The sequence below is a fragment of the Mustela erminea genome, chromosome 2 (genome assembly GCF_009829155.1).
Source record: "Mustela erminea isolate mMusErm1 chromosome 2, mMusErm1.Pri, whole genome shotgun sequence".
Taxonomy (NCBI): domain Eukaryota; kingdom Metazoa; phylum Chordata; class Mammalia; order Carnivora; family Mustelidae; genus Mustela; species Mustela erminea.
This window is the reverse complement of record NC_045615.1, coordinates 101,866,257-101,887,059: the sequence shown is the minus strand read 5'-3', so window position 1 is coordinate 101,887,059 and position 20,803 is coordinate 101,866,257. Positions and strand designations below refer to the sequence as shown.

The following is a 20,803-nucleotide window of genomic DNA, read 5'->3' as shown; positions in this document are numbered from 1 at the left end:
TTGGAGACGGAGGCATGGATTTCAGGCCTGCTGCCCCATAGGGAGCACACAAGGCTAAGAGGCTGGCAAGGACCATGAAAGCCCCACTGGGACTTTGGGTCATTAAGGAATTTGAAACAGGTCACCACCGCTGGTTGGCAGACTCCAGGATTTGCATGGAGGCTGGGTAGGAAGGTAGAGGTGAGAGACTATTGAGTTTGGTAGAGATGATGGAGGGAGGTTGAAGGTCAGAACCAGGATGGTTTGAGCTACGACCTCCAGAAGGACAGATCAGGACCCTCCAAGGAGCACCCCCACCACCCCCGTCTACGTGGTTGGAACTGATCCAACTTGTAAGACTGGCTTTCTGGGTGGTTGGTCGTGCTGGAGGAGGGGTAGTAATAAGAGCAAGCTGGTCAAGCATCCTCTGACAGATACATTCTGGGAGCATTAACCTGTTTAATCTACACAACTGCCCTAGTACAGAGAGGTTAGGTAACTTGTCCAAGAGCTCACATTCAGTAGAGCCAGAATGCAGAGCACTGGCAGCTTGGGTCTAGGGATGAAGAAACCATCACCTTGTTAGTAACGACTCACATTTACTGAGCACCTACTGTATGCAAGGCACTGTCGGAGCTCCATAGGAATTAATTCATTTTAGTTCGTCCTTATCCCTAGACACTGAGAAATGTACAGGTTCAACAACTCAACTACAGTCCCCAGCTGGGAAGTGGCTGAGTCGGGACTGGCACCCGACTGCTGGGCTCCCCCTGTGGCAGATGCCCCACATCTCCCAAGTAGCAGAAAACCATCCTGCTGCTGGGGAGATGCACGGGAAAGCTCCAGGCATCCCCCTGAGACTGAGGGGTACAGAAGAACCAGTGCTGGGCGAGGGGTGGGGAGCAAGCACCAGGCTCTGTTGTGGGCTCAGCCACAAATTAGCTGTGTGCCTGGGACAAGTCCCCTCAGTGCTCTGAGCCACAGTCTTCTCCCTGTCCAGTAGAAATAGTGCCACTCCCCACACCTGCCAGACTCTCTGGGATGGGAGTCCCAGTTCCACCATTTGCTCCCACAGTCACCATCTGAGTGATGGGAAGAACAGAACCAGGATCACAGTCGTGGCCCACCTAAGGCAGCTGGACCATTCGTGTGCTCAGTGGGGGAACACTGTGGGAATTAGGGGATTCGTAGCAGAAAGCTTACCTCCCTCCGTCACTGCAAGCGCTGTTATTCTCGTGCTCTGGAGGAGACAACAGAGACTCAGACAAAAAGATCTGGAAACTCCAGCCAGGTCTTCCACCCCAAGCCCTCACTGCCATCAGTCCACTTTCAGATCCTAAAGGATGATGATGGGAATTAGGCTGCGTTAAACAGCTGCATGATTCCATTTATAGAACTCTATCAAAATGGCAGAATTCTAGAAAGAGAGGACTGATTCGTGCTACCAGGAGTTGGGGAGGGGGAGGGTGGTGGCTGCGGCTGTAAAGGGGTAGCAGGAAGGGTCCTCATGTGCAACGGGTCTGTGTCCTGCCTGGGACGGCACACACAGCAAGGAGTCTGCATATGTCGTAAGATTGCATGGAACTAAGTGCATGCACATGCAGGAGTTCAGGAGAAGCCGTGGAAATCCAAATAAGGGGGGGGGGACCTTACCCATGTTAGTTGCCTGGTCTGTGACATTGTATGATAGGTTTGCAAGGTGTTACCTTTGGGGGAAACCAGGTGAAAGGTATACTGGCTCCTAGTTATTACTTCCAATTGCATGTGAGTGTCCAGTTGTCTCAGTACAAAAGGTTCCCAAAGACAGGGATGGCCATGAAAGGAGCTAGCTGCCCCAGGCTCCTGCACGGGACAGGACTGATCCCTGGGGCAGGGTCATGGGCACTGAGGGCCTGTAGATTTCCCCCAGAAACAAAGGAGAGCAGCCACAAGGGATGGGAGGCACACAGAATACCCAAGTTCCCATCACTGTCCTTGCAAGGGAGTCCAGTCTCCTGGGACACAGGGTCCGCATGCCAGGACACTCTTTCTTCTCCACTCCATCCTGCAATGAAAACAGCTTTCTGTGGGTTATTTCTGGTTCTATGAATAATACATGCCTATTGTAAAAAAAAAAAAAAAATTCAGACAGTATAGGCAGATATAAAGAAGGTGACCTTGAATCTTGCCATACCATGGTGACCCCCACGAGCCCTGGGGTGACCAGAGCTCTGTGGCTCTGCTCATTGACATAAATGGGCATAATTGCAACATGGTATTTTTACTGTGGATGCTTTCCCCCTCCCCATTCCCATATCACGTCCCCCATCAGGTAGCCTGTGATAACAAACTCACTATTTTCACATTTTTCTCTCTAGACATATGTGAGTATATACTGTAACACACACCCATACAGGGCTTCAGGGGCTTTCATTTCATTTTGAAATGAATCCATCATAAGCACATTTATGTGCTTCTTACTCTTCACACCCACCAACACCTGCTGGAATCCCCGCCGGCATCCAGAGGCAACTGGCCTCGTTCCTTGAAAGGCTGATGACACCCCACAATGTGGGCATCCCCTTCACCCTCGCCCGCTGACAACCAGGAGCAGTAAATATCCTGGCCAGTATCAGTATTTTTATTTCCACAGATGAATTCCCAGGAGGGGCATTGCTGGTTTGAAGGCATAAACTTTTATCTGAATCGATGCTGACAGATTACCTTCCCAGCGCTCTGTGACACGTCACCCTTCTGCCCCAATGCAGGAGTTTCCCATCAGTCAGCTAAATCCCTGGCCCCGGGGCATTGCTGCCCTGATGGGTGCAAAGTGATGTGTCCTTGTGATTTTAGAATGTGTCTCCCTGCCTGCTGGAAAAGTGGGGAGAACTGGAATATGTAGGTGACTTTAGAGGGGCTCTTTTCAAAATTGTCTTGGACAATTTTGGACGCTTGGTCCATTTGTAGTTGAGGCTTTTTCTTTTGTCCGTTTGTTGTGGGGGGTGTGTCCAGGTTTTTTTTTTAATTTATTGAAGCATAATTGAGATACAATGTCCTAATAGTGTGGGTGTATAGTATCAGGTGTATAACATAGAGACTGGCCGATCATGTACATGAGTCGGTATCTGCCACAATGAGTGGTCTCCATGCAACAGTATCATGAGATTTCTGACTATGTTCTCTGTCCTGCACTTAGCATCCTTGCAGCTCATTGATTTCATAACTGGAAGCTTGTACCTCTTTCTCCCCTTCACCTGCCTCTCCCACCGCCCCACTCCCTCTCCTCTGCAAACTGAATGCATACAACCATGTTTCTCCTTAGGATCGTTCTCCGTATTTATGAGTCTGCTTTCTTTTGTCCATTTTTAAGTGTTCTCAGCAGAGCCGACACTCCTCTGTTGGTTCTCGGGGCTCAAGTACTTTTTCCAAATCTCGCATTCACCTCTTGAATTTGCTTGTGACCTTGTGGTGTAGTCAGATATGTAGATAGAGCCGTCACTTTCTTTTTCCTTTTAATACAGCTTCTGAGTTACGTTCTTGGTTAGATGGTCTCCATGGCATCTGGACAGTGCATGTAGCCTAGATTTTCCTACAAGTGCAGGAAAACTCAGGCGGCTGCTATGCCTGTTAATTCCCCCTACAAAAAATTAAAATGTGATCTGGCTAGCAAATGTGACCCTAGAAAATACGTTTAAATAGAGAAATTTCCAATTGTTAAAAAATATTTTGGGGAGAAGGTATTTTAAGAATGCCAAGTAATATATATAACATATGTATTTTCCAAAGCCCAGGAAGGTGGTTTCCAAAAATGTCAGTTGCATTTTCATACTACTTCAAAAAAATAAATAAATAAATAAATAAATAAATAAGGCACACACAAAAACAGTGAAATTATACTTAGAGTAAAAAAAATGTTAGGGGCCCTTTTTGAGGACAGGGCCTGGACAGAGGACAGGATTCCATCTGTACTTGTCACATTGGAACTTGCCATCAGATTCATTACTTCAAGATTTCGCTGTGTGTGTTTATCTTTTTCCTAATTCCCTATGCACGGTGTTATATATATATATTATATATATATATATATATATATATTATATATATATATATATTCATTCTCCCACATTTTCCTTTTTACTTCACACTGACTTTTTAAAAAATTCATCCATTTTAATACATGTGGCTGGCTGAACTGGGAATAGACATTCTAGCAATTAAAAAAGAATTTAAACCTTGAGACCACAGACATTTGCATCTGTACTTCAGATGCACGTAGATAAAAGGCTTCTCCATCAAGGCTTCTCAACAGCAGAACGATAATCCTTTGTAGAGAGGGCTGTCCCTGGCCTCCATGGCCAGATCCCACTAGCACCCTCCTCCTAGACATGACAACAAGATGCCCCCAGAGAGTGCCAAATGTCCCCTGAGAAGGCAAAATCACCCTTGGTTGAGAACCAGTCTTCTAGAGTTTACACCATAGGACGGGGAATGGTAGAGCACGGGGAGGAAATGTTCCCAATTTTACAAGGCACTACCAGATAGTTGCCCAAAATGTTTCTGCCAATTTAGTATCCAACCAATGGTCTGTAAGAAACCCAGATCCTCTTCATCTTGCCAACCTACAGTCTTAGCTGGATGTTAGGTTATTGCCAGCCCTGGGAGAGCGAATTGGTGTCTCAGAGCAATTGAATTGTGAATTTCTCTGACAGAGGCTCTTTGTCTATTTTTGGCTTTTCATACTTTCTCTCCATGAACACGCCTTTTCATGTGCCCTGCCTACTTGGCTGGTGGCGGGGGTTGTCTTTCTCTTGTTGCTTTTCAGGGCTTTATATTTTCAGGATACTAATGTTTTGTTAGGCATATGTTTTTGCACGTACCTTCTGGATAAGGGCTTGCCATTTTCTATTATTGTTTCCTTGGGGTGAATAGAAATATTATTTTCAACATCATCTGCATTTTTAATATGTTCCTTTATTTTTTTTTAAAGATTTTATTTGTCAGAGAGAGAGAGAAAGAGAGAGAGCGCACACAAGGGAAGGGAAGCTGCAGGCAGAGGAGAAGCAGGCTCCCTGCCGAATGAGGAGCCCAATGTGGGACTCAATCCCAGGACCCTGGGATCATGACCAGAGCCGAAGGCAGATGCTTAACCAGCTGAGCCACCCAGATGTCCCTAATATGTTCCTTTATGATTTGGGCTTTTTTGTGTTTTAAGAAATTCTACCTTATTTAGAGTCCTCAAAAATATTTTCTCACAATCCTTGCTAAGTGTTTTCAAGTTTTATTTTTCAGAGTTGAGCTTGATGCACAGTGAGAGCAAGAAGTCCTGTTTCATTTTGTCCCTCCTGGGAATAGCCAGTTGTCTGAGCGTTGCTTATTTGAAACCCCGTCCGTTCGTTCTCCCAGGGAGCAGACAGGGAGTATGCGCTGTGACATATATCAGGTGTCCAGGCGTTCACGGTCTGCTAGTTCTGTTCCTTTGTCTATTTGTCTGTCTCTGTGTCAATGTCACGCTGTCATGACTATGTCAGCATATAGTGAGTCTTGATATTTGTCCAAGAAAGCCCTCCTAGCTTGTTCGTCTTCTTTGGGAGCATTGGAGCTATTGCCAACACTTTGTTCTCTCATGTACATTTTGGAATTAGGTGAATTTTGCAAAGAACCTTATTGGGATTTTTATCAGAACTGCATTAAATCTATCACACAGTTTGGAGAGATATGACATCGTCTCTCCAGTCCTCCCACTGATGAATCCCTCTATTCACAAAAGTCCTATTAAACACCTTTCAGTAAGAGTTAAGATTTTCTGTATAAAGGTCTTGCCTATCTGTCAGCAGATGTAGTTCTTGTTTTATTTTATTACCGTAAATGGTATCTTTAGCAAAACTATAATTGTTCTTTATAATGGGTGGAAGATTCTGTATGCGTTCATTAAATAAAGTGAATTAGAGGGCTCCTAGGTGACTCAGTGGGTTGAGTGTCTGCCTTGGCTCAGCTCATGATCCCAGGGTCCTGGGATTGAGCCCCATGTTGGACTCCCTGCTGTACGGGGAGTCTGCTTCTGCTTCTCCTTCTCCCTCTGCCTCTCCCCCTGTTGTGCGTGTGCGCGTGTGCTCTCTTTCTCAAATAAATAAATATACTCTTTTTAAAAAATTTAAATAAATAGATAAAGCTAATTAGTTGTGTTGTTCAAGTCTTTATTCTTACCAGCTTTTTTTTTTTTTTTTTACAATTTGGCCTATAAATTATTAAGAGGTATGTTGACACCTCACATTCATTAGGATGACTGCTATCCAAAAAAAATAACAAGTGTTGGCGAGGGTGTGGAGAAATTGGAACACTTGTGCGCTGTTGGCATGAATCCAAAATGATGTGGCCACTGTGGAAAATGGTGCGGGGATTCCCCCCAAAATGAAACTGAGAATCACCGTAAGGAGGCAGCGATTACACCTGAGTCCACACCTGAAGGAACAAAGAGCCGTACACCCATGTCCACGGCAGCATCAGCCACGCAGCCACAGGGTCCAAGCAGTCCACGTGTCCATCAATAGAGGACTGGATAAATTGTATATCACACACACACACACACACACACAGGCATATTACTCACTCTTAACAAGGAAGGACATGCAGACACGTGTCACCTCATGCTGAGTGGGATAAGCCACTCCTGAGAGGACACGTATGGTTCCACTTCCCTGAGGGAGTTCCTAGAGTGGCTGGATTCACAGAGACAGAAGGTAAGATGGTGGGAGGGTGCCAAGGGCTGGGGAGAGTGGAAGATGGTGAGTTAGCCTCTCATGAGGACAGAAAGCTCTGAGGACGCGTGGTGGTGACTGTTGTACACAGCGTGAATGTGCTCAGTGTCACTGAACTGTATGTTTTACATGGTTAAGACAGAAAACATAAAGTTACGCATATTTTCTTACAACAAACGAAATGTTGGAAGGAGGCATGTGGAGATGCCCCACTGAGACGTGGATTTTTCAGCTCCTCCTTCTGGTGCCCTTCGTGTTCACTTCATAGGAAACACATGCATTCTAGAATTGTGGGCTCTCCCTGGTGGATTTATTACCTGGTAGCAATCTTCTTTATGCTATTTTTTTTAAGATTTATTTATTCATTTTAGCCAGAAAGAGCAGGAGGGACTCCACACTGAGGCTGGAGCCCAACACAGGGCTGGGTCTCCATGACCCTGAGATCACTACCTGAGCCTGAGCCAAAACCGAGTCAGAGATTCAGCTGACTGTGCCTCCCAGGTACTCCCCCACCCTCATGATGATTTGATCTAAATGTCATTTTGTTCAATACATCTGTTACTTAGTGTGCTCTCATCCATCCCTTGACTTTCAACCCCAGGCAAAGAGCATATGGTTGGGTTTTGTACTGTTGCCCATAGGATACTCTGATCCAGCCTCCTGGGCTTGCTTGTCTATGCAGCCTGTGACTACCAGTATCTTTGGAGCTATTTCTACCCATCTGATTTCGTATTTTTACTTGTCTTCCTCTTCTTTGATTTTCCTTTTTCTCTATTTTTGTTCCTCTTTAGGATTGTTTGAACCTTTGCTCTTATTCCATTTTCCCGTTGGAAAGTTACATAGTTTGTTTCCTTATTTTCAGTGCTTAACCGAGGAATTTACCATATTTATTTTTTTAATGATTGATTCGTTGATTTAAGAGAGAGTGCAGGAGGGACAAGGGGAGAGGGAGAGAGAATTCCAAGCAGACTCTCCACTGAGTATGGAACCCGATAGGGGACTCAATCTCAAGGCCCTGAGATCATGACCTTTGTCAAGATCAAGAGTTGGGTATTCAGCGGCACCACAGGCTCTCTTGCCATATTTACTTTATAAAGCTTTAATTAATATCTCAGCTTTAATTAATATCTCAGCCTTTGCCTCGAGGGATAAATGGTTTGACGGCCATCACTGCTCTCCCAGGTTACAAGGTATGGGTTCAGTATTGTAGTTCTCGCTTCTGGTCTTTTTAACCCTGGAAAGTAAACATCACCTGTTTAATAGACACAACACATATCATTCGGTTTTAAATACTTGGTTTCCAATTAATCCCTTGATTTCTTCTTTGACTGATACATTAATCAGAAATGTGTTGCTTAATTTCCTAATATTGGGGGGATTTTCTGAACATCTTGTTGTTACTAAATTATAATTGAACATTTCTGTCATCAAAGAATGTGGGTTTTGTATGGTTTGGGTTGTTTTCAATTTGAGATGTACTTTCTTGTCTGGCACATGGCCTATCTTGGTGAATTTTCCATCCAGACGAGAAAATATGCAATTTCTGCTATTACTGGGGAGAGGATTCCATAATGTCAACAAGATCAAGGTCGCTGATGGAGCATTCCAGCTCTCCTTATATACCTACTGATTTTTATCTTCTTTGTCTACCAATTAATGAGAGAGTGAGTGATGTCAAAAAAATCTGCAGCTATGATTGAAATTTGTCTGTTTCTCCTTTTGTTTCTGTCAGTTTTAATTCATATACTCTGAAGCTTTATTAATACAGATATACATGTTTAAGATTATCATGGCTTCTTCACGAATTGGCCCTCCACCTCTCTGACACATCTCTGGCAATATTCTTTGTAGTAAGTTCTGTTATTTTTATCAATAATCATAATTATTAATTGTTAATTTATTGTTAATAAATAAATTGAAATAATTTATAATACTAACTTTAATAAGTATATGTATGATAATGTATTATATAATATATTATAATAATGGCTAATTTTAATAAATTAAAATAATAAGGCATGGATTAAATAAATTAAAGATAGATGTTAATAAATAATTATTAACAGTTAATTGTTGTAAATCATTAATGATTAATTATTATTATTTTGTCTATCAGACAAAATAGTCATGTAGCCTTGGGACACCCCTTATGTCTTCCATGGTCTGCTTTCCCACATTTCTCCTGTCAGCCTCTCTTCTCTCGTATTTAAAGAGAGTTTCTCGTAGCCAGCACCTCACAGCGTCCCTCTGTGTATGCAGGCTGGTAGCCTCCATCTCTTTCACGGGATGGCATGTCTCTTCATTGTGACGGTAACTGTTCACAGGGTTGGGCTGAAGTCTGGCACCTTAGTATTTGCTTTTCATTTTCCTTACCAGTTCTTTATTTGTGTTTCTTTTTTCCCCTTTCTTATTTAGAATTAAGTCTTTTTAGCATCCCATTTTATAACTTCTATTAACTTAACAGCTATACCGCTATTTGATTTTTTTACTGGTTGTTCTAGAATTTATAATGTGCATCTTTTCTTATTGAGGGTTTTATTTGTCAGAGGGAGAGGGAGCACAAGCAGCAGGAGTGGCAGGCAGAAGGAGAAGCAGGCTTCCCACTGAGCAAGGAGCTGGTTGCAGGACTTGGTCCCAGGACCCTGGGATCATGACCTGAGCCGAAGGCAGACGCTTCACTGCTGGAACCACCCAGGCACCCCTATAATGTCCATCTTTATCATGGTCTCACTCAAATAACATAGACTCCTCACAGAGCCTTTCCTTTGTGCCATTTTACTTCTATGTTTCTTACAAATTCAAAAGTGCAGTATAATCACTCTTGCTTAAAACTGCCAATTATGTTTTTGTAATGACTTTATTGAGGTAAAAATCAGTCTAGAATAAACGGCGTAGACACATAATGCAGAGCAGTTTTGACACACATATACACCTGTGGAACTATCAGCACCATCAAGATAACACATCCATCCCCCTGAAAATTTCCCAGAATCCTTGGAGACGCCTTCCACTTCCCCCACACCCAGCCCTCCTCCTTGGCATCCTTCTGGACTTGTGTCACCAGGCACTAAAGCTGTTGTAAACACTTGTATAGAAACCTTTGTGTGAGGGACACCTGGATGGCTCAGTCATTAAGCATCTGCCTTCGGCTTAGGTCATGATTCCAGGGTCCTGGGATCAAGCCTGGAATCAAGCCTGGAATCAGCTCCCTGCTCAGTGGGAGGCCTGCTTCTGCCTCTCCCGCTCCCCCGCTTGTGTTTCCTCTCGCTGTGTGTCTCTCTGCCAAATAAATGAATAAAATCTTTAAAAAGAGAGAGAGAGCTAGAGAAGCCTTTGCGTGGACGTATGCCCTCATTTCTTTGGGACACATACCTAGGAATGTAAGGTTCCGATCATGTGGAAATGTAGGTTGAACTTTTTAAGAACGGACACAGTACTTTCGAAAATGGTCCCACCATTCTACACCCCCACCAGCATTGTATGGAGCTCCAGTCCCTCCACAGAGGTTGTGTCGTCACCACAACCTGTTGTACTCTGTCTTTTTAGGCTTACACATTCTCACCGGTGCGGCATAGCCCTCACTGGACTTTACATTTTTATTATGGGTTCATAGATGGTACAAAGTGATAGGCCTGAATTGAAGATGCTGTCCTCCAGAGAGCATTTTATTTGCTTCTTTTTTCAAAAATTTTTTTTATTTAAATTCAAATTCATTAGCATATACTGTATTAATCAGTTTCAGAGGTAGAAGGTAGTGATTCATCAGATTGCATTTGCTGCTTCTGGGCTCCAGGGGGCGCTACCAACCTGTAGCTATTTTAATTTCCTTTGCCAGGTGAGTTTTTCTTTGGAGGCCAGTGCAGATTGGATCCTCGGACATACATGGGAGCAGTCTACCGGCTACAGATTCACGGGAGAGACTGTTTATTTATATCATCTTCTGGTTTTCTGCCCGAAGCTGGCGATATGGGGAGATCTGTTCATTGGTCCATGGCACCGGCCAGAGTTCCTCAAACTTGAAGCTGATGTCATAGGTGGTTGTACCCAGTGGAGGCCAGACTTCTGGGTTCATCCTCTGGTTTGGGCTGATTATTCCTCTTTTTGCGGGGAGGTGTGTGATCCTTGGGTATTTCCCCCGATTTTCCTGTGAGTTCAGTGTATTGGAAATAATCCCCCATCTCAATATTTCTGTCTGACAAGGTATTGCTGTAGAGAGCTTCTATCTAAGCATGCTCTTGGAATCCCAAAGTCTCCTTGTGTGATTTTTATTGTTTTCTTTATTAATTTAGGTCTTTAATTCATCTAGAGTTTACTTTTGTATTTGGTACTAGATCGGAGTCTATTCACTTTTCAGATGGCTAGCCAGTTATCAGCAGTATCAATTAATAGCAAACCTATATGCATGCACTCTACAGCATTTCATAGAATCCTCAAACATCCCTGTGAGGCTATTAATATTACCTCTATTCTACAGAGGAAGAAACTGAGGGACAGAGAGCTTTCCCAAGTTATTGGTCGAAGCCCTGGGTTGGTTAAAAAGAAAACATGGAAATGGATTTAGGAGCTTTGCGGAGTAGGAAAAAAAACCAAATTGTGCGGTTACACAAGTATTGCTCATTACCCTTGACAGATGCAGAAGACTTCAGAAAAAACAACTGACCTATTTACCGCGTGCCTCCGTTGTATTGTAGGAGCACTGACTCTGATCCCACAACTGTGCCTAATAATAAGTACTGTTACTATCCCTGCTAAACCAAAGAAGAGATTGAGGCCCAGAGAGATGAAGTAAGCAGCCCAGCAGAGGGTCACCCCTCTGCTGAGGGGTAGGCTGATGAACCCAGACCGACTGGCTCTAGAGGCTGTGCCATCCCAAAGGCAACCTCAAAATTACTCAGACAGTGTGTGAAGCCCCTAATGGCCTTCCTGTTACCTGCCACAGACCGGAAGGGAAAACGCGATCGTGGAAGTGTTGCCATTGGAAGGAGAGGTGGACCTTGGCGCTATTTTTATATGCTTAGAATTATCTTTGAAATTATATTTTGAATTTAAAAAAAGTTTAATGCATGGGGAGGCACCAATGGGTTAACAGGTGGTTGGCTCTGAAGCACTGGATTCGGGAAAGGGGCTGCTCTGAGTTTTCTAATTTCGCCGTAGTGATAATGCGTTATGTATTCTGGTGTGATCTGGAAATATTAAAAGACATAATTGGAAGATGAGCCGTCGCTGATTGGCTCTTCCCGGTCAACTGGGCGCATTTATATAACTGCGGTGCGGGGGAGTGACTGGCTCTGCCAGAGCCAGAGGCGCGGGGACAGGCTCGCCCGGCCCTCCGCCCCGCCCCCCGCCCCTTCTGGCCCCGCCCAGTCCCCGGCTGCCCGGAAAGCCCGGAGCTCCGACCACCCTGCGCGGCTGGGACTCTGGCCCCGCGCGCCCGCCCAGGCCCCCGGCGGCGCTACGCGGTTCCCAGAGGACAGAGCCCACGCTCCGGGGACTCGAAGCGGCGGGGCGGAGCGGAGGGGCGCCGGGCGGGCGCACCGGGGGCACTGGACCGGAGCTGCGGGCGCGGGGCGGCGGCCCGGGCGGGCGGGCGACATGCAGCAGGACAGCGGCCAGGCTGCGGGTCAGTGGCTGAACTTGCACCCCTCTGCGTCGCGCGCGCCCCCCTGCCCGGGAGTGCGGAGGTCGTCCCTGGGACGGGGTGGGCGCGCTCCGGTGCAGCCAGCCCCACGGCTCGGGTGCCCACGTCTGTCAGGCCCAGGCCCTAGAACGTGACCCCGCCTGTGCCCCGCCGGCTCCTCTCCCCGCGCGTCCCTGGGCACAGGTGTCGGCCCGGACTTCCCGCCGCCTAGCTGCGGCGCTGTCCGCGGCCACCAGTGCTAAAGTGGGTGCGACCCGGGCTCCAGAGCTGGCCTGCTATCCGGGCCGTCGCACAGGGTCCCGGGAGCTGCTTGGGGCACACGGGCGCGCTCAGTCAGTGGATGGTGTTGAGAGCAGTTGCATCGTGGGGTCCTCCCCCGGCCGTGCTCCAGCTCTGGTTCAGCGAACCTGTGTTCACCTGTCCCACGTAATGCCCTCTGAGACCTGGGGGCTGGCACTGTCACATCTCCACAGTGAGAAACCCAAGGCTTTCAGTAACCTGATCTCGGCCCCTCCGGTCATTAGGGCATAACTAGGAATGGAACCCAGTTCTGTGGGTGCCAGAGAGTCTCGCCGAGCGCACAGATGTTAGAAACGATGCTGTTTGAAAGGTTCGGGTCTTTGTCCAGAGCCTTCCCTTTTGCAGAAAATCCCGTTTCCTAACCCCATAGGACAATTAAGTGAAAATGGTTTAATTTGCTCCTGGCTAATGTGTTTCTGGCACTGGAGGGCAAGTGGCATTAGAGCCTAAAGTTGAACCCAGAAGGTATTCTCACGTTCCAAAGCAGAATTTGACTTAGAATAAGAGCAGTTCTTGGCTATTGCCTGCTTGCTGGGTGCCAGGCCCAGTAACAACCACCTCAGTATTCGGTGGCTCCTTCCCATCTTACAGGCGGGGAAAATGAGGCACTAAGCAATGACATGGCCGGTAGGTGGCAGAGCTGGACATTCCAGCAGATTTATGGGCGTGACCACTGTACTGTGCCGCCAGGGGGAGCCAGGGCTCCGGGTAGGCACAGCCTATCTCTGGATGGGAGATCGTTAGAACATCATCGAGCATTGTTGGCTTCCGTTTACTCATAATCAAAAAGAGAGCAATCACCATGGCTTTTGTCCAGGGAACTAAGACTCATATTAACCAAGAGCTCTGTGTCCTCTGTGATGTTGTCCACTGCTGTTTCTGCAGCCTCTGCCTGGGGCCTGGCACTCTGTCCATCCCTGGTACTTAGGTCTGTCCCCCAGATGAATAAATCATGGTAGGGTTGACTCCCAAATGGGCTCTTCTGTTGCCCCCTGTGCTGGATCTTTGGAAAGAGGCCAAGGCAGGGGAGTTTTGGGACTGGGCCCAGCGAGGTGATGGTGTCTGAAGTCAGACTGTACTGAATGGGAGAGGATTATTGCTTGTTGGCAAGGTGGTTAGGGAGGTGGTAAGGGTAGGCATCCATCTGCCCTTACCCTGCTGTGGACATTCAGAAAGGTCACTGACTTCCCTGAACTTCCTTGTCCACCTGTGGATGTCACCATGGTGATGAGCCATGCTCAATATTAAACAGCATAATACACATGCAGGGTCTATTGCCCATCCATGTTGACTCTACCTCTCAGTGTCCTTTATATCAGTTGGAGGAATGTGGGGCTGGAGAAGCATGAAGGTCCAGCCTCCTGGAGCCTCAAATGCCAGACCAGGGCACCTGGACTTCATGCCGAAGTCAAGGGAGAGTCATAGAGGGATGTGAGCAGAGAGGGAGGTGGTGGGACTGTCATCTCTGGGCTCAGAGGAAGGTATCTCTGGGAGGAAGGTGAGTCTTACACTGTTGGCAGGTATAAGATGGGTCCGGCTCCATGGAAGGGAATGTGGTCTACCTGGACGACACTTGCACTTTGACCCAGCAATCCCATTCCTAGAGAGCCCACCACATGAACGTGATGCCATGTGTGCAGAGACCAGGGACAACCTGGATTTTCTACCAGGGGCTGCTAAATGCACCATGGCCTGTCCACGCTGCAAATATGATGCAGCCTTCCCCAAAAATGTGGCGGCTCTAAATGGCCAGCAGAAGGAGCTCCAAAGCATAGTTTGCATAGAAGCAAATTAAGTTCAGTGCAACTAGTTTGCCATTGTGCAGGGGGATGAAGTGTGTGTAAATTCGCAGACTAGCTCCAGAAGGGCTTGTGATGTGCCCCCTAACAGTGCCCCCTAACAGAGAGGGACCCGGGTGCTTCAGGATGGGAGAAGGGTGAGCTAGCTCTAGCTTTTACCATTACCCCATAGGTCCCCCCTTTGAATTCTACACCATACCCATGAGTTATGACTTAAAAATACCATCTAAAACAAAAACAAAACAAAAAAGAACAGTGAATGGATTACAAGGCCTTGACCATGTGGCTACAGAAATAGGGACAGGCCAGGAAAGTTCTAGAACTCTGGGTTTGGTCATCACCATTTGCCACATTTCCTCTTCCTTGGAAGCTGAGAGGGAAGTCAGTGATTCCTTCCTGCCTTTCCTCTCTCGGATGAGTTAATACCTGGAACAGTTTGGCAGGGGGCATTTCCTGCATCAGAGCTTGTTAAATAAGACAAGATACTAAAGGGGTCACACTTGAGGACATACCTTGAGAGCTGTAACATTCCCCTCAACATGGGGAGCCACAACCGGGACAGGTGGGGGAGAACAGACTACTGGGCTGGCAGCCAGGAGACCCGGGTTCCAGACTCCACTTAGCCATTCCTACCTGGGTTTTTCTGGATGATTACTCTGCTTGCCAGTACCTTGGCTTCCCCATCTCCACACAGGCCCACATGTGTGCAAAGGCTAGAGAAAACACAGTCGCGCACTTGTGCACCTACTAGACCCGAGCTACACAGCATCCTGTCCCTACCTCCCTCCAATCTGTAAAATGGGATCAGAGGATAACTTGGCCACAGTCTACATTCCCGAGGGATAGATTTCTGCTAATGCATTGGTTTAAAATGCCCCCCAAATAAAAGACTACTAAGGGCCTGTGTGTATTTTACAAGTTTTAGTCTAATCCTCACCCCCCAGAACATCAGCTCCAGGAGAACCGGATTTCTGCCTGTTGTGTGCACTCATATCTGCATACCCAGCACACAGCAGGCATTCTGTTGATCAGTACCTATTGTGGGATAGACCTCTCCACACCTTCATGAGGCAGGTATGAATTCTGCCTCAACATGCGCAGCAGGAACTACAGTCCTTATGGGTGAAGTGAGTTGCTAATGATGTGAAGCTCATCCCTGGGAGCTGGGGACTGAACACAGAGGCTCTGGCTCCAGAGTCCACGCTTTTAACAATGGTTAAATGGTTAAAATGTTAAATTGCAACAGATGGTGGATTTGGGATATTTGGTTTTATAAATGATTTTTTTTACATTTAACCATTTTTCTTTTTTTTTAAAGATTTTTTTAAAAATGTGAGTGAGAAGAGAGAAAGCGTGAGAGAGAAAGAGAGAGATCACAAGCAGGAGGGGTAGAGGGAGAAGCAGGCTAACTGATGAGCAGGGAGATGCTGGGCTTGATCCCAGGACCCTGGGATGATGACCTGAGCTGAAGGCAGAAGCTTAACCAACTGAGCCACCCAGGCATCCCCTATTTAACCATCTTTAAATGCTTAAATGGCTTACCAGGCTATGACCCCTCACTGGAGCCTGCCTTGTTTCTGTGTGTGTAGCTGCTGTTTGTGCCCCAGAAAAGTGACCGCCAACTTTGGTTTCCAGAGTTGGCTGTCACTTGTGAGCATCTGAAAATGCACGTGTCGCATTACAGAGTGCCTGTGCCAGACGGACTTAGGGGGTGGCGGTGATTTTGATACCTCCGATCTTACGGGGCCATTTCTTCCTGTTTCAGCTCCTGCAAAACCCCTTCTCCCACCTCCAGATGAGACAGGTGGCCTGCCCCCAGGATGTTCTGTGATCCGCACCCACTGCTGGGATCCCTCGTCTCTGCCCATGCAGTGCGTTGTGCTGGCCAACCGGGGTAACCCAAAGGAACAGGACACAGCGGAGCCAAAGGCAAGTGCTATACCCAGGCCAGGCATGGAGAGTTCATGTTACGAACCAGCATTGTTACGACCTTCATGCTTAACATCTCCCGTGTTCTGAGCTCTGGGCAGGGAACTCCTGTGGCTTGTCTCTGAATGCTCTCAACGCTTGAAGGTTGGTATTTTTACCTCTTCTTTTCACTGAGGATGGAATTAAGGCACAGAGAAGTCAAGGAACTTGCCCAGAGTCACACAGTATATGGCATGGCAGGATTTAAGCTCTGAGTGTCTGGCTCCTGAGCCTCGCCACTGCAGGAAACTCAGCGTCACTGGTGAACATTCTGGGGTGAGCAGTTCCCATGTGGAGATATCCCAATCCAGGCTGAAGTCTAAGTAGTGGTCGCCTACCAAAGGCTCTGCTCCATAAAAGGTGCACAATGATTTCTTTTTCTTTTTCCCTTATTATTGTAATAGTTCAAGTAAGAGATGACCAGGTCTGCTTAGAAACACAAAAATAAAACAGCCCTCTGTATGCATTAGTATGAGTCTCAGCTTCACATAACAGAAAACTCCAAGTCATAGTGATTTAGACAACATCGAAAGTTGTTTCTTTCTCATGTAAATGACATATAGAGGAAGGTGGCTTGGGGCACAGTGGAGGCATCACCACCAGCAAAAGCCCAGATTCTGTCCATCTCACTGCTCTACTCTCCTTAGCATGTTGCCTCATAGTCCAAGGTGGCTGCTTGAACACCAGCCCTCATGTCTGCCTCCAGCCAGCAAGGGGGAGATAGAGGCAAAAAAGATGCCTTCCTCTTATGAAGGTGTGCCAGAAGTTGCATACCATACTTTACTTTGCCCTTATTGGCCAGAACTTAGTTACATGGCCCCACCTGGCTGCAAGGAAGGCTGAGAAATACTGATTCCAGGTGGCCATTGTACTCAGCTAAAAATCAGGGCTCAATTCTTAATTAAAAAGGGTAGAATGGATACTGGGGAGATGAGTGGCCATATCTGCCAGAGCCACAGAGAGATGTGTGAGGAACCTAACTCAGGTTTGGCTCCCCTTAAGCCAAAGCTAAATTCCAATCATGGTGGCACTTTCTTGTGTATATCTTCCTCATGTGACCATCACAAGCCAGCCCCACTTTCTGGGTGGAGGTGCACTCAGAAAGGTCTACGACTTTCCAGAGGCAACAGGCACAGAAGGCAGTAGAACAGGATTAGAACACAGGAGGGCTGACTTCAGTCACAGTACCAGACATTCCATGGGCTTCCTGGGCCCTGGCACCTGTCCTAGCCTATAGAACCCTTACAGCCAGCAAGGGGAGAACTGGCATCTCCATGCACTGAGGAGGACACCAGGGCCCAGAGAGGTTAGGTAATGTCCTCAAGATTCCACAGCCAGTCCGCGGAGACGTTGGGATTCACATCTGGACTGTTTTACTCCTGGACCACCACCCTCCATTCCAACACAGAATCATCAATTATCTTTGAGGCATCTAGTCTACAAAGCTGGTTAAAGCTGAGATGAGCAATTAGGCTAGGAGGCGTCACTGGTGTCTAATAGCCTTCCATTTAAAGGAAAGAAAGAAAGAAAGAAGAAAGAGAGAAAGAAAGAAAGAAAGAAAGAAAGAAAGAAAGAAAGAAAGAAAGAAAGAAAGAAAGAAAGAAACTGCTTTTGCAGTGTTGATTTATTTCAGAAACAAATGAACTAGAATTCTGATTTAAAAGAACCATGCTGGGACGCCTGGGTGGCTCAGTTGGTTAAGCAGCTGCCTTCGGCTCAGGTCATGATCCCAGCGTCCTGGGATCGAGTCCCACATCGGGCTCCTTGCTCCGCAGGGAGCCTGTTTCTCCCTCTGCCTCTGCCTTCCACTCTGTCTGCCTGTGCTTGCTCTCACTCTCTCTCTCTCTGACAAATAAATAAATAAAATCTTTAAAAAAAAAATAAATAAAAAAAATAAAAGAACCATGCTGTCTAAAGGCAGGGGCCCAGGTTTTAACAGTTTAACCTTTCTCATGGTGTCTAGAACCATGTAATGCAGGTACCGTCTTGCAATAATCACATTCACTGTTCAGATGCAGCGGTGGGCTGGGGAGGGGGCTAGGGCTGCCAGCCCTTTAGCTAAACACCTACTGTCCTCTTGCAAATAGCCAGTCCCCAAAATTTGCTGGGGAGTTGACTGTAAAATGCACAGAAGTCGAGAGTCTTTTCTTAAGCATTTCTGAGCTTTGGTCTGGTTCCCAAAGGAAGGATATGAAAAGTTGCATAAACTAAACTATTTTTCTCTTTGATGCTCAGTCTCCTTGTAGAATCCTGTTCATGATCATGTCCTTGAGGTCTTCCCTCCCAGGCAAGCAGAAGACACACGTGCAGAGTCCCTGCTAGGTGCCTGGTCCTGTTCTAGCCTTTTACAAACACGAGTTCATCACCCCTGTGCTGCCTTTTGCATCATAGGTAGAACCTACAGGAGTAAGGACAGCTCTCAGACTGAAGGTGGGTCAGAGCTGGGGTAGGGGGTGAGGGGGTGGGAGCCATGTCTGTCACTCTGGCCCCTTGTACCTCCCACTCCACCCTACTGACTCCCAGAGGAGCTTTTCTTTGTAAAAGAAAATTCTGTCTATTAAACCAAATATCCAAAATTCACCATCTGTTGCAATTTGAATATGAAAGGTCTGTGCTGGTCAAGAATCCTCTCAGAAGGGATGTCCCCCCTTCAGTCTCTGCTTTGCTGAAAGTGGGCTTTTTGCTCCACTTTCCACCACCCTGTTTTTTTTTCACTCTTGTCTTGCTCACCGTGTTCTGTGCTGCCTTCTTCTTTTTAATGGATGTCCTCAAGTGCGTGGGAAAGTTCTCCATGCAGTAGCAGCCTGTGCTAATGACCAGCTCACTGCGTACATGGCTCTATTTAGGGCCAAGTCAATTAAGGGCAAATTCTGTGTGAGAAATGGAGGAAGAACAAAAGGCTGCAGAGAGACATATCCCAAGCGCCTCTGTCTCCATGACTATAGTTTGTGGGCAAACTAAGAAAACACTCTGGAAAGATTATCTTGTAATAAAGAAGCTGAAACAAAGGGCCAAGGATGGCCATGCAATGATTAACAAGCACCCTTATTTTGATTTTTGACTTATAGAACAAGGTGATAGAGAAGTACAATAAAACACATGGGAATATTTCCTCTAATCAGAAACAAATGACTTCGCCTCTGTGCTACAGCAGAGTTGCTGAGCAGGGAGGGAGAAGGGGTTGCTCTGTCTGTGAGGCAGGGCAGAGGTGACCTGGCCCACATTCCACCTGACCCCAGGCAGCTTTGGGGTCTCCCTCAGGAGATAATGCTTTAACAGAAGCCATGGCATGCTCCCGGCTCTCGGCTTGGCACAGCCCCTCAGCGGCCAATCACACCATCTTCCTGAGTGTCTTCCCGTGGCATGGGATGACAATAATCTTTGCTTTCACTGGAGAATGTGAGATTCACATTCAGGAACACGCGTGTTGGGAAGTCCTTGGTGAACTGCACTGTAATGGGGGTGGTTTCCAAAAGTGTTCATTATGGGAAATCACAGGTGACCTCAGGCCCTGGGAGGTGTCCAGGGTCCCGAACAAATTGTCTTTCACTTTCAGACTCCAGGGATCAGCATAGACCCCGCTATCAGAAGGGAGCCAGGGAGAGTGTCATTATTGTGCACCTACTGTATGCCTGGCAGCTTGCTAGGTGCTCTGCAGCACCATCTCATTACACACGTTTGCTACCCTGGCTCTATGCCTCTTCCTGGCCTGAGCTCGGCCCTCCTGCTCCTTAAGCCCCTTGATGCTAACTGCTGCCCAGGCTGAAATAGGTATGTTGGCGGGGGAAGCGTTGAACAGAAATGCTGGGACAGTTGAAACAGAGGTTTACAAGGACACATTCTCAGTTCTCTCTTCGATTCTGGGCACATGTGTGTGTTTGGTTTGGGAAAGTTGGAATCCAAGCCCTGAGAGCAAGGACACCCAGTCTGTCACTCTGTAACCACTATCTCTTGTAATGAATGGTTGCAATTATTTATATATAAGTCAGCCTCCGTGGCTGGGCTGTGAGCTGCTTGCGGGCAAGACCTGGGTCCTCTTCAGCCATCTGGGCTCTGAGCAGGCACAGAGCCCTGACGATAGCAAGGCTCAGTCACTGCCCAGGGATCCAACACACACAATGAATAGAAGAGTAAGTCTGCCACTTGGGTCTCTCTCCCAAGACTGACTTCAATCTTAGCAGCCTGCACCGAGTGAGCACTTCCTGGGTGCCTGGTCCTGTTTTAAGAACTATGCATATATTAGGACATTTAGTCTTTACCACAGCCCACAGGTAAAGGCTATCCTAATCTCCATTTTACACATGGGGAAACTGAGGCACAGGGATGTTCCTTACTTGCCCAGGGTTAAACAGCAGGTAAGTGGCAGAGCTGAGATGTGAACTGGG

The 20,803-nt window shown here is 46.9% G+C and overlaps 1 protein-coding gene across 1 annotated transcript in view; it reads left to right on the top strand.

The window, feature by feature from the left end:
* The first annotated feature begins 8,999 nt into the window (after window positions 1–8,999).
* The window catches only part of LOC116582483, a 32,476-nt gene continuing 20,672 nt past the window's right edge, over window positions 9,000–20,803 (top strand). The window contains exons 1-3 of the mRNA XM_032329906.1: window positions 9,000–9,023; window positions 12,078–12,333; window positions 16,216–16,379. Of these exons, the coding sequence (XP_032185797.1) occupies window positions 9,000–9,023; window positions 12,078–12,333; window positions 16,216–16,379 (444 nt within the window). The remainder of the gene's footprint in view (window positions 9,024–12,077; window positions 12,334–16,215; window positions 16,380–20,803) is intronic.